General features: G+C 41.4%; 1 protein-coding gene across 1 annotated transcript in view; it reads left to right on the top strand.

Annotated features, from left to right (window-relative positions):
- Positions 1-13,277: 13,277 nt before the first annotated feature.
- HSD17B2 (hydroxysteroid 17-beta dehydrogenase 2) overlaps positions 13,278-14,647 on the top strand; it is a 65,033-nt gene continuing 63,663 nt past the window's right edge. The window contains exon 1 of the mRNA XM_065898407.1: positions 13,278-13,747. Coding sequence (XP_065754479.1) covers positions 13,336-13,747 — 412 coding nt within the window. The 5' untranslated portion in view covers positions 13,278-13,335. The remainder of the gene's footprint in view (positions 13,748-14,647) is intronic.

Below are 14,647 nucleotides of genomic sequence, written 5' to 3' on the forward strand. Positions count from 1 at the left end.
TTGTATGCAACTACAGTGATGCTCCTGCATCCCCTCCATCCCTCCCACCTGAACTTCCAAGCCTCTAAAAGTAGGAGGAACTTCAATAAAGTTGACTTTACTGCTTTACGTTTTGTTTTACAAATGAAAAAGAGAGGTTGGGTTTCACACTGAGCTCAGAATGGTAGTGAGAAGCAGTGACTTACAAGAAGCAGAAGGAGCTGTGAGAAGGTAGATCCCTAGCATCTTGAAGAAATCTTAGTAAGGCTTTGACATCCCCAGGCTGTGGGATTGGGAATTTGAGCCAGTCTTACCTGGATCCCAGAGTTTAGGAAGTTCCTACTGATTTCTGGGTTATGAGGACATAAAATATGATCATATTATATCTTCTACTTTATAATCTGCTCTCCTTGCTCAAAAAATATTGCAAAAGTTTTCTCAAGTCATTAAATATTCTCCAACAACATGATTTTTAATGGCTGCATAGCAGTCCATCATATGAAAGTACTGTAATTTATACAACAAATCCTTTATGGTAAGCCATTTAGGATGTTTCTGTGTTTAACATATGAAAAATAACACTGAAATGAACAACTTTCTCTATAAATCATTGTGCACATCTTTGATTATTTTCAAATGGTCTCTTTTTAAATAACCACGAACAATTCTGTGATAGCAATTTCTGCTCATTGTTTTCTTTATGAACTAAAACTTTTCCTTCAGGCAAAAAAAAAAAAAAAATGGAAAAGAAGTTCCTGGAACATCTGGCTTACGGTCTAATTTACTTTTGGTATCCAGCTGCGCTCCCAAATTTTGAAATGCCTTCTTTCTAATAGATTCATCCTAGATTTAATCTCCCTTCTGGAGATACAGATGCCAGCACGTTTCTTTCTGTGGACCTTCAGCCTGGGAGCCACGGCCGCAGGAGAGAAGCCACGTCAAACTGTGCATTGGTTGCCTGCAGCTCCTATTTCTCAATCTGTAAATCCCAAGAAGGGACGGAAACTGACAGAATTATACTGCTGGAGTTTTTGTTGAGGCTGAAAAGATTCCTGTGATAATGGCTGCCATGGAAAACGCTGATATGCCAGGCCGTTTACATAGATTATCTTTATAACCAATACGAGGTACAAATTATTATCCCACCATTGGTGAACAGCCGCAGCTCAGAGAAGAGAGGGCAGTTCATACAGTCAAGTAAGTAGCAGAGGTGGATTTCTACCCAAGATTTATCTTACTCGGATCCACCGTGTTGTATGCGAGAGGGACTCCCACGTTTTTGAATTTTGAACACTGGTAAGATTTCAGATCAAAATCTGGGAGACACGCAGTTTCGCCAACTTTTAATTTTGCCAAGTAAGGGCATCAAAACAGAAACAACAACCAAACTGTGATATCCTATCACCACCATTTCATACACGAAAAGATAGTTTAATGCCAAAAAGAGAGGAAGGCTATACTCTCCAAAGATAATCCTTTAAATTAAATGAATTCTATCATATGCAGACTCAATACACTGTCCGTACTGATGACCTTCATGTCGCCATGGATCAGTGAAAGGCGAGTGCTATCTCTAGACCCCATTCAAGAACTGCTTTCAGAGGTCCTGTTGTCATCACTGCCTCGATGGAATGGTTTCTCTGCCTTGGCTGACCAACATGGAAGGGGACGCATGGCCTCCCTTCTGCTGCAGGAAGGAGCTGGCAAAACATTCAGCCTAGTGAGAGTGGGGCATTCATGTCATCACCATCCCCCACTTTCAGGGGAGAATTCTTACACTCCAGTCCTTTCCAAGAGTGAGGAAAGGAAGTGGAGACCGGAGTGTAGACTAATTTCAAGACATTTAAGAGAGAGAATAAGAAGAGAGAGAGAGGGCTTGCCTGGTGGCGCAGTGGTTGAGAGTCTGCCTGCCGATGCAGGGGACGCAGGTTCGTGCCCCGGTCGGGGAAGATCCCACATGCCGCAGAACGACTGGGCCCGTGAGCCATGGCCGCTGAGCCTGCGCGTCCGGAGCCTGTGCTCCGCAACAGGAGAGGCCACAACAGCGAGAGGCCCGCGTACTGCAAAAAAAAAAAAAAGAAGAGAGAGAAATATTTGGATACATGGGCAGAAATATTTGGGGGCTGATTCCTTAATCAGCTTCTACTTCTTATGAAGTAGAATTCCTACTTCTACTTCATAAGAAGTAGAGCTATGTGGATGGAGAACCACTGTCAGTCTCCAAGTGGATAAATCAAAACAGAACTCATGGATCTTTAAAGCTGTCCCTTTACTAATATGGTTGTTCTGATATACAATGTACGGGAGGGAAGGATGATGGATCACGAGCCCAGCTTTCCACTCCTTTGCTCACACTGGGTCCCTCGAGGACTACGAGGGTTCTTGGCACTGAATGGACACTAGGTAAGTAATTGATGAACCATGAAATAAGCAAAAACCAGTTATTACGTCAATCTCTTACTGTTTAATTTTAGTAGCTCACTCCATCCCATCCACCCTCATTGCTTCATTATTGGATTTATGGTCATAAGTGGCTAATAAGGGCAAAGTTGGCTTGTGGATGGTCTTCACGGTTGGAAATGTTAGCAAAAAGGTCACGAAAATTAAGGTCAGGATGGTCTCCTGACTCAGGAGTAAGGTCGGTGTCCCTGAAGTCAGCCGTTATTGAATGAGCACCTTGAACCTGACATCGTACCAACCGCTTAACTGGCCGTGAGCTCACATGATCCTGCTAAGAACACAGTGAGGGAAATACTATTAACATTATCTCCAGTTTACAGACTGCAGAGACCACGGAGATGCTTAGTGGCTGGGCTAGAGAGCTGTAATGGAACAAGGATGGAAGCCACATCAGCCTTGCACACACACAGCGCAGGCACACGTACATACACTCACACACAGACACACCCACACACATACACACTCCCACAAATACCCACACACCCACACAAATGTGAACATACACATACTCGCACACCTACACATATATGCACACACATACCCGCAGACACCCACACACATACACACTCATATATATTCACTACACACATATAGTCATATAGACACATGCACACACACGCACACGCGCGCACGCACGCACACACACACACACACACACACAGCAAGAGCCCTGGTTATATACCAAATTCTGATGCTCATTGTTCGTATGACTCTAGTTGAATGTTATCCCCTCTCTGTTCCTCAGGTTCCTCACTGCAAGTTTAGATTAAATCAGAGATCATCTGGTCATGTGTCCAGGAGCTCTTGGGTCCTGTGGCGGTGCCTTGGGGCTGCCTCAGGGGTGAGAGAAAAGCCCGGCAGGACAGCTGCCCGTACCTCACCTCGGCTTCAACCAGGACAGCTAAACGTTCCTTTGTTTCACCCGTTGCTATTCCACTTAATTATTTCATTAGCACAAAAGTACTGGAAGCAAGCAGGGTAGAGTCCCGGGGAGAGGATCAGCCTGAGAAAATGCTCCGGGCGAGGCAAGGCCAAGGGGTTTCACTGAGCAGCGATGGTAAGCAAGTGATGCTCGGGTAGTCCTCGAGCAGCCCCCTAGTGGCCATCTCCCACCCTGCAGCTTCCAGGGAAAGTCTGTCATACAGGAGAGCCTTGTCCTGCTGACGCCGCAGGAGATTGTGTGAAAGGGTATTGAACAGAAGTGCAGCCTGTCTCAACTCACCCTCATGCTGAGGACAAACACGGTGATGATCATTCTGCCGTGTGAAGAGAAGGCTCTGGGCTCAGAGTCCCACGCAGCCGCCTGAAGGGAATCACTGGGGTCCGAGGGAACTGAATTGCTGGTAGGAGCCAGACCCGGACCTGGACCTGCTGGTGGCAGGAAATGCTTTATGAGAAATGTAGCTCCCCCCAAATCCTCAGGGATAATGTCGAGTTCTGTATGAGGCATTAGGACTCCAGCCTTATGAGAGAGAAGGAAGGTCCCAGAAAGCCAAAGACTTCGGAATATTCAGGTTTTATATCTATGTGTACCTAAAGCCCAAATTACCATCAGGTTGGCAGAGGAATGTTTAAATCTTTTTTTTAAATCGAGATTACAAACCTACTTGGCAGGAGGAGGACTACCTTGTAATCCGTGCTTAGACATACTTATTGAACTTAAAGGGTGTGTGTATGTGATCCTGTGCGTGCGTTTGTACTTGGCTTTTCCATTTTGGTGCTTGTTGTTTATTACCCCTTGCTGTGGTCAGTGCTAAGAGTCAAGAAGGGGAGGGGCCCCCAAACAAGAGCAGAGATAAAAGTATTGGGATTTCACATGCTGCTTCCTATCCACAGAATCCATAACTTGTTCCCTACGTCTCTTGAGCATGAAATTCTGTCGTCTTAAGAACAAGACCTTTTCCATTCTTACACCTCACATTTTGGTTCCCAAGTGGCAATCCATTGCCTGCTGCCAGTTTGGTGACAAAGTTTTTCTTTTCTGGGGTGATACCTGAAAAAGGAGGACAACATAGAAAGTTTCTTATAAAGTTAAAATTAATCAGTATGAGACCACATTTTATTCTGAGACTGTGTCCATCTTTTCAGTTTTAAAATATCTTTTCTTGTGTAGACTGTCAGTAGTTGATTTCTTAATGCATTTTCATTTGGCAAAGCTAAATATTTGTGACTCCATGTGCATCTGTCTCATTTTGAAAATAGTTTACTGGTCTGTGAAGCGAAAAATTTGGGAATTGTTTTTATTAAGTTGCAGTCCAATTATTTAGTTACAGTCCCAGGAAAATTATCAGCCAGAATCACAGCAAAGATTTTCTAAGAAAATTACACAGGAAGAGTTTAGCAGCCTACAAACTAAAAATATAAAATGTTACTACACTTAAAGATAGGATACCTTCCTCTGTGAAGCTGAGATCCAGATTTGGATTTTACCTACAAACAACCTTGATGCGATGGGCATAGTCATGGATTAAAATTTTTTCTTCCAGTTTTATTGAGATATAATTGACATACAGCACTATATAAGTTTAAGGTACACAGCATAATGATTTGACTTACAGAAAGAGAAAGACAAATACCATATGATATCACTTCTATGTGGAATCTAAAATATGACACAAATGAACCTATCTATGAAACAGAAACAGACTCATGGACATAGAGAACAGACTTGTGGTGAGGGGGCTGGGGGAGGGATGGAGTAGGAGGTTGGGGTGAGCAGATGTGAGCTTTTATATACAGAATGGATAAACAACAAGGTCCTACTGTACAGCACAGATAACTATATTCAATATCCTATGATAAACCATACTGGAAAAGAACATAAAAAAAGAGTATACATATATATATAACTGAATCACTTTGCTGTACAGCAGAATTTAACACATTGTAGATCAACTATACTTCAATAAAAAATAATAAATTGACTTACATACCTCATAAAATGATTAGCACAATAAGTTTAGTGAACATCCGTCATCTTGTATAGATCAAAATTAAGGAAACAGAAAAGAATTTTTTGTGTGTGATGAGAACTCTTAGGGCTTAGTCTCTTAACAATCTTCACAGATAACATACACAACAGTGTTCATTATATTTACTATGTTGTACTAGTACTTATTTACCTTGTAACTGGAAGTTTTTACCTTTTGACTGCCTTCATCTAATTTGCCCTCCCCTCCACAACCCACCTCTGGAAACCACAAATCTGATCTCTTTTTCTATGAGTTTTTTTTGTTTTTGAAGTATAATTGGCCCATAACACTATGTTCGTTCCTGTTATACATAATGATTTGGTCTATCCATGTTCTTTTTTTTATAAATTTATTTATTTATTTATTTATTGGCTGCATTGGGTCTTCGTTGCTGCAAGTGGGCTTCCTCTAGTTGCGGCGAGCGAGGTCTACTCTTTGTTGCGGTGCATAGGCTTCTCATTGCAGTGGCTTCTTTTGTTGCGGAGATGGGCTCTAGGTGTGCAGGCTTCAGTAGTTGTGGCACACGGGCTCAGTAGTTGTGGCTCACAGGCTCTAGAGCGCAGGCTCAGTAGTGTGGCACACGGGCTTAGTTGCTCTGCAGCATGTGGGATCTTCCCAGACCAGGGCTCGAACCCGTGTCCCCTGCACTGGTAGGCGGATTCTTAACCACTGCGCCATCAGGGAAGTCCCATGACAACGTTCTTCTTGACCAAGAAGGTGTTATAATTTATTTTCATTTGTTGGAATATATATATAATATAATGTGTAAAATTATATATTATCTCAAATACATAAAACTATATATTATATAATACTTGTTATATTTATATATAATAGATCACTATGTATGCATATATACGTACCATACATGTATATGTATATATAAATAAAATTCTGTACTATCTTCATAATTCCCTATAAATTTATTAAGATAAAAAGCTTACTTAGATATATTTATATCTATTGCTACATTTATGATTTATTATAATATAAATAAATAACATTTATTATAATATATTGCATATAATATGTACCATTATATTTATTATAAAATTAATAGTTTTATATTTATATATTACTATATATTTAAGTAAACTTTTTATTTTAGAATAGTTTTAGATTTATAGAAACATTGTGAAGGTAGTATGGAGTTCTGTATACTCACACCCACTTTCCCCTACTGTCAACATCTTCTATTACTGTGGGGCATCTGTCCCAACTAATGAGCCAGTAGTAATACATTATTATTAACTAAAGCCCATACTTTTTACCTGATGTCCTTGTTGTGTTTCTGTTCCAGGATCCCATCTAAGACGCCACATTACATTTACTCATCATGTGTCCTTAGGCTCCTCTAAGCTGTGACCATTTCTCAGAAGTTCCTTGTTTTTGATGACCTTGACAGCTTTGAAGAGTGCTGGTCAGGTGTTCTGTAGAATGTCCTGCAATGATAATGGTGCCACTTTCATCGCCTGACTTATCGCTGGTCATGTTGACCTTGATCACCTGGCTGAGATGGGGTTTGTCAAGTTTCTCCATGTCAGGTTCCTCTCTTTCTCAGTTTCCAGGCTGTGTGTTTTGGAAGGGAGTCAGTATGTGCAGCCCACACTCACGTGTGAGGTCTGTTTCACCTCCTTGAGTGGGTGTATCTACATAAATTATTTGGGAATTTTCTGCATGGGAGATTTGTCTTTTCTCCATTTATTTACTTTTTCAATCATTTATCTATATCAGTATGGACTAATGGATATTTACTTACATTTATATTTTGGATAGTTTCTCCACATTATATTTTACAACAAAGTAATTTTAATGACAAGAAAACTACAAAGATTGGAATTTTACTTGATAGCAAACACAATGGAAGTAAATCATAGGGCACTACTGTCAAAAAAGCAAACGAGTCTTTGGACATATAAGTAAAGATATAACTTCAGGGATAGGGGAGGTGATAATCTTGCTCTATTCTGTGCTGCTTGCTGAAAGTATTGTACAGTTGTATTCGTCTCTTCTGGACTTAACCTTTCGGAGGAGAAGTAAACACTTGGATTCCATTCTAAGAAAGGCCACACTGCTAAGGATCCTTGAAACCCTAGACAATAAATTGAGATCTGACCTATTTGGAATGAATGATTTAGACATCTTCACCATAGTTCAGTGACAGAAAAAAGACGCGATCCAACACCACCATCTGGTTGTCTTTTCCGCCTGCCAATGTGAAACAGAGAATAGATACGTAGTTGCACAATTACTGCTCAACACTTAAAATGTTAGTTATCATCCAAACGCTTGAAAATCATAACAAAACTTGTGCTACCAGCAAGACCACCTTGCTGTCCGTGAGACGATCTGTTATGACGTGTACCACCACATCTATATCTTGACGTTTGGGTCATGGTGACGTCAACACATGGTCATTCTCTGCTTGGTGAATCACATTGTCACCATGCTACATTCATCATAACAACATATTCTCCAATTATTGCAACAGCATGATTTTTTAAATGTTTGAACTCTTAAAAATGTGGCTGCTTCAGGCACTAAGCACCAGATAAAACATTTTCTACCATATATAAGGGGCAATTGAGAGAACTGAGCACCATCCCCCTGGAGAGGGTAAGACACGATAGTAGTCTCCAAATATCTGAACGAAACAGGGACTGAATTGGCCTGTGTGACTCCAAGTGGAAAAGGAAGGACAAGTGACATGATCAAGCTCAGTCTAGAGGAGATCTTTTTTTTTTTTAACATCTTTATTGGGGAATAATTGCTTTACAATGGTGTGTTAGTTTCTGCTTTATAACAAAGTGAATCAGCTATACATATATCTCCATATCTCCTCCCTCATGCATCTCCCTACCACCATCCCTATCCCACCCCTCTAGATGGTCACAAAGCACCAAGCTGATCACCCTGTGCTATGCGGTTGCTTCCCACTAGCTATCTATTTTACATTTGGTAGTGTATATAAGTCCACATCACTCTCTCACTTCGTCCCAGGTTACCCTTCCCCCTCACCCTGTCCTCAAGTTCATTCTTTACATCTGCATCTTTATTCCTGTTCTGCCCCTAGGTTCCTCAGAACCTTTTTTTTTTTTTTTTTAAGATTCCATATATATGTGTTAGCGTACGGTATTCATTTTTCTCTTTCTGACTTACTTCACTCCGTATGACAGTCTCTAGGTCCCTACACCTCACTACAAATAACTCAATTTCGTCTCTTTTGGTGGCTGAGTAATATTCCATTGGATATATGTGCCACAGCTTCTTTATCCATTCATCTGTCGATGGACACTTAGGTTGCTTCCATGTCCTGGCTATTGTAAACAGAGCTGCAATGAACATTGCTGTATATGACTCCTTTTGAATTATGGTTTTCTCAGGGTATATGCCCAGTAGTGGGATTGCTGGGTCATATGATAGTTCTATTTTTAGTTTTTTAAGGAACCTCCATACTGTTCTCCATAGTGGCTGTAACAATTTACATTCCCACCAACAGTGCAAGAGGGTTCCCTTTTCTCCACACCCTCTCTAGCATTTATTGTTTGTAGATTTTTTGATGATGGCCATTCTGACTGGTGTGAGGTGATACCTCATTGTAGTTTTGATTTGCATTTCTCTAATGATTAGTGATGTTGAGCATCCTTTCGTGTATTTGTTGGCAATCTGTATATCCTCTTTGGAGAAATGTCTACTTAGGTCTTCTGCCCATTTTTGGACTGGGTTGTTTGTTTTTTGGATATTGAGCTGCATAAGCTGCTTGTAAATTTTGGAGATTAATCCTTTGTCAGTTGTTTCATTTGCAAATATTTTCTCCCATTCTGAGGGTTGGCTTTTCGTCTTGGTTATGGTTTCCTTTGCTGTGCAAAAGCTTTTAAGTTTCATTAGGTCACATTTGCTTACTTTTGTTTTTATTTCCATTTCTCTAGGAGGTGGGTCAAAAAGGATCTTACTGTGATTTATGTCATAGAGTGTTCTGCCTATGTTTTCCTCTTAAGAGTTTTATAGTGTCTGGCCTTATATTTAGGTCTTTAATCCATTTTGAGTTTATTTTTGTGTATGGTGTTAAGGAGTGTTCTAATTTCATTCTTTTATGTGTAGCTGTCCAGTTTTCCCAGCACCACTTATTGAAGAGGCTGTCTTTTCTCCATTGTCTATTCTTGCCTCGTTTATCAAAAATAAGGTGACCATATGTGCGTGGGTTTATCTCCGGGCTTTCTATCCTGTTCCATTGATCTATATTCCTGTTTTTGTACCAGTACCATACCGTCTTGATTACTGTAGCTCTGTAGTATAGCCTGAAGTCAGGGAGCCTGATTCCTCCAGCTCCATTTTTCTTTCTCAAGATTGCTTGGCTATTCGGGGTCTTTTGTGTTTCCATACAAAATTTGAAATTTTTTGTTCTAGTTCTGTGAAAAATGCCACTGGTAGTTTGATAGGGATTGCATTGAATTTATAGATTGCTTTGGGTAGTACAGTCATTTTCACAATATTGATTCTTCCAATCCAAGAACATGGTATATGTCCCCATCTGTTGGTATCATCTTTAATTTCTTTCATCAGTGTCTTATAGTTTTCTGCATACAGGTCTTTTGTCTCCTTAGGTAGGTTTATTCCTAGGTATTTTATTCTTTGTGTTGCAGTGGTAAATGGGAGTGTTTCCTTAATTTCTCTTTCAGACTTTTCATCATTAGTGTATAGGAATGCAAGAGATTTCTGTGCATTAATTTTGTACCCTGTAACTTTACCAAATTCATTGATTAGCTCTAGTAGTTTTCTGGTGGCATCTTTAGGATTCTCTATGTATAGTATCATGTCATCTGCAAACAGTGACAGCTTTACTTCTTTTCCGATTTGGATTCATTTCTTTTTCTTCCCTGATTGCTGTGGGTAAAATTTCCAAAGCTATGTTGAATAATAGTGGTGAGAGTGGACAACCTTGTCTTGTTTCTGATCTTAGAGGAAATGGTTTCAGTTTTTCACCACTGAGAACAATGTTGGCTGTGGGTTTGTCATATATGGCCTGTATTATGTTGAGGTAAGGTCCCTCTCTGCCCACTTTCTGGAGGGTTTTTATTATAAATGGGTGTTGAATTTTGTCAAAAGCTTTTTCTGCATCTATTGAGATGATCATATGGTTTTTCTCCTTCAATTAGTTAATATGGTGTATCACATTGATTGATTTGTATATATTGAAGAATCCTTGCATTCCTGGGATAAACCCCACTTGATCATGGTGGATGATCCTTTTAATGTGCTGTTGGATTTTGTTTGCTAGTATTTTGTTGAGGATTTTTGCATCTATGCTCATCAGTGACATTGGCCTGTAGTTTTCTTTCTTTGTGACATCTTTGTCTGGTTTTGGTATCAGGGTGATGGTGGCCTCGTAGAATGAGTTTGGGAGTGTTCCTCCCTCTGCTATATTTTGGAAGAGTTTGAGAAGTATAGGTGTTAGCTCTTCTGTAAATGTTTGATAGAATTCGCCTGTGAAGTCATCTGGTCCTGGGCTTTTGTTTGTTGGAAGATTTTTAATCACGGTCTCAATGTCAGTGCTTTTGATTGGTCTGTTTATATTTTCTATTTCTTCCTGGTTCAGTCTCGGAAGGTTGTGCTTTTCTAAGAATTTGTCCATTTCTTCCAGGTTGTCCATTTTATTGGTATATAGTTACCTGTAGTAATCTCTCATGATCCTTCGTATTTCTGTAGTGTCAGTTGTGACTTCTCAAGAGGAGATCTTTCTAATACTCCAAGCTGTCCTGAACTGGAAAGTCACCTTTAAAGGCTTTGCAGTGCCTGTAATGAGAGGCGTACTGGCAGTAGACAAAATGACCACTTGGTGGGGATGTTACAGACAGAATCCCTGTTTTAGATGGGACATCACTTCAAATTCCCGTTTCAACTCAAGAGCCATAGATTCTAAGAAAGTATACATTCCAGGATTCTCAGCATTCCCCCCGCCCTCCCCCCCACCACCCCCGCCTCCCCAGGTTGAGAAATCCTCCATTTTGGGTAAGATACGTTGTCTTCAGAAGGCGCCTTCAAAAAGGCACCTCCACTGGCAGAAGGAAGCAACACATTGACTCACTGGCATCATTAATAAGAATGAGTTTATCCAATTGGCTCCTTCCCCCTGTAAAGCTAAGTGCAAGTTTGCCAGAAATGGAACATTGGCCAAGCAAGGATGATCTCAAGGAAAGCTCTAAGACAGAATGATGGGGATGAAAAGGAGACCCAATTCAACTCAATCAGATGGAAGTTAAGTCAGAAAAAGAAAGACAAATATCATATGATATCACTTATATGTGGAATCTAAAATATGACACAAATGAACATATCTATGAAACTGACTTACAGACATAGAGAACAAACTTGTGGTTGACAAGGGGGAGAGGGTTAGGGGAGGGATGGAATGGGAAGCTAGGGTTAGTAGATGTAAGCTATTATACATAGAATGGATAAACAATAGGTCCTACTGTAGAGCACAGAGTACTGTATTCAGTAACCTATGATAAACCATAATGGAAAATATTTTAAAAAGAATGTATCTATATGTATGTATAACTAAATCACTTTGCCGAATAGCAGAAATTAACACAGCATTGTAAATCAACTATATTCAATGAAAAGATAAAAATAAAAAAATAAAGCTCATGTTCTTAATATAGCATACCATCTTCCCCGTCAGAAGGCAAGGATAATCCTTACCTAGACTTCTACATCACGGCAGGGTTTGCCTTCTCCTTGGGAACCCCAGGACTGAGCAGCTGGGAAGCCACGTAGGCTGCCACCAGGAGATTTGCTTCATCCTTGGTGGGCGTGCACCATCAGGAAACCCACATGGATGTTTGGCCCCGGCCCCATCATGGGAGCCACTGACAAAGTGCTGAGGCACCCAGCAAAGAGCCATAACTATCCCGCATCCAGTTAAGTCATGGGTGTGGGTCTGGACCCACTACTGTCACTTAAGTAACTTATCCTCTTCCAGCCTCAGTTTTCCTCTCTGTAAAATGTGCATAATAACATCCACCTTGAAATATTTTGTGGTTCAAATGAGGCTAAAGTGAAGAAGGGCTAGTACATAATGTACAAACTGTCTTTTGCTTTTTTCCTAAGGCAGGCCGTAGAGTGGTTAGAGCATAAAGCTCTGAAACAAGGCTGATTGTTTCCACTTCTGTGTGATCTTGGGCAAGTCTCTTAACCTCTCTGTGCCTCAGGGTGCTCACCTATAAAATTACTACAGTAATAGAACTTACTTCATAGAGACATAGTGTTCAAAGAGACTGAGCATATTGACTGTTGAGTGCCAGTGCCTGGAGCAGAGCTTGGCAGAGAATAGGGTCTCAGCTGAACATGGCCTCTGGGGCAAATAAGTACCAATAGGTATTGACCATTATTTATATTGCTATTATTGTGTTATCTTTCCCTGGCTTATCTTTCCTCTGGCGAGACCAAAGCACTTCTCATCTGCCAAGAATCTCTTCCTCTACTTCTGTATTCTCTTTCCATCTAACCCTTCAGTCTGACTCTAGTGGGGGATGGCAGGAGTCCTGCTAATGTGAGCAAAATCAGTGATGCACACACATACACACACACACACACACACCCTTGAGTCGGGAAAAGGGCTGCACAGATGGACACACCACAGGCTCCTAAAGCAGAAGAGACTTCCTGCGAGCTAGAGGTTTTGTTATTCACTGTTCGGACAGATTGAATTCTGTCAATTATTACCCAACTAGTTATCTCTCCAGAGGTCATTTAAAAAAAAATGCGTGTGTTTGTTGTGGGTGAGTATGCATCTGTGTTGTGTGTGAAGTGGGCGTGCGGGGAACAGTCAAATAGGAAGTGCTCTAGTATTTACATTAAACTGCAGACTGGTTTAGATTACCCACCAGGAAATATGTGGCTGTATGAGTATGCTTAATTCATGCTCATTCAAGGTGTTCCGGGGCTGTTTTCTCCCCCTCCCTTCTTGCCTCTCTGTTCAAATAACCCAGGCTGCCTGCAGCCTGTCTTTGCCCATTTGACTCAACTGGCCCTGAGCACGGAAAGGAGAAGAGAGTCTCTGAGAATGGGCACTTTCTTCTCTGAGCCAGGATGGCTTTGCCTGACTGTCACCGCAGTGCTAGGAGGAACAATTTTTTGCAAACTCAAGAAGAACCAAGGGCAGGTGGGGAGAAAGGTGGTCTGCCTGGCGGGCCTCTGGGGAGGGGCTTGCCTGCTCAGCCTGTCCCTCTTCTGGGGCTTGATCCTCTTCTCCCTGTCATGTTTCCTCGTATATACTTACTTTTCTGGCCAAGAGTTGTTACCTGCAGATCAAAAGGCGGTGCTGATCACAGGTAAGCGGGCGACACTGCGATTCCCCCTCAGGGCGGGAACTGACACTTGCTTTGCCTTAGGGGGACTCTTTCAGATTAGTTTTAAAAAGAAAATACTTGGCATGGAGTAAATGAAAGCACATCCATCCCCAGTGTCTTTCACTACACTGTTTTGGTTTGCTTTCTTTAGGAGATGCACTTGAGGGGCTGATGGTGAGAGGGATTGGGAAAGGGACGTGCACCTAAGCCACGAGTTTGTTAATTTCCCAGCATATGTAAGAGTAAGCAAACGCCGTTTGTTTGTTTCATTGTAGCCAGGATTGTCGCCTCGGTTTTTTGAAGCTTAAACCAAATTTCGTTCTGAGATGAATGTTCAGCTGCGTTCTAGACTTGGCCTCTTATTCCCTAGGTGCGCAAAAAAGGTGTCAAGTTTAGGTTATCCTTGTACTTTGCTTCATTTTTTTAAAGATCGAAGAGACTTAACTGGGCTGGAAATTTTGCGGTTTTCCCCGACTGCTGTCAAGAACCTTGTGTCTCATCTGAACCTTTGTCTTCAGATCTGTCATTGGACCACTAATATTTACTAATTGGATCAAGCTGGCAGCGTGTCCAGGAGGCGGCTGCTTGTTGGCTGAGCTGCCAGCTTTTTCCTTCTTTTGTGTTTCTTTTTCCCCTGCAAGTGTGAGGCCAGATTAAATTCCTGGGTGTTGTAAAACTGGTTTGTTTGGTTGTGAAGTTTGATTTTGGATAGGGCTTTAATTAGGATCACCACAGTGTTATCCTAACCTAGAAAGCCCAGCCAAGGTGAGGATACCAGCTGCAGAATCACTTGCCGGGAGGCCATCACCCCACCCCACCCCCCACCTCCGCCCCCCACCCCCAGGCTGTGACCTGCGGGAGTGAAGGCAAACGGAGTGTGAA

Source organism: Phocoena phocoena, chromosome 20 (genome assembly GCF_963924675.1).
Source record: "Phocoena phocoena chromosome 20, mPhoPho1.1, whole genome shotgun sequence".
NCBI classification, from domain to species: Eukaryota; Metazoa; Chordata; class Mammalia; order Artiodactyla; family Phocoenidae; genus Phocoena; species Phocoena phocoena.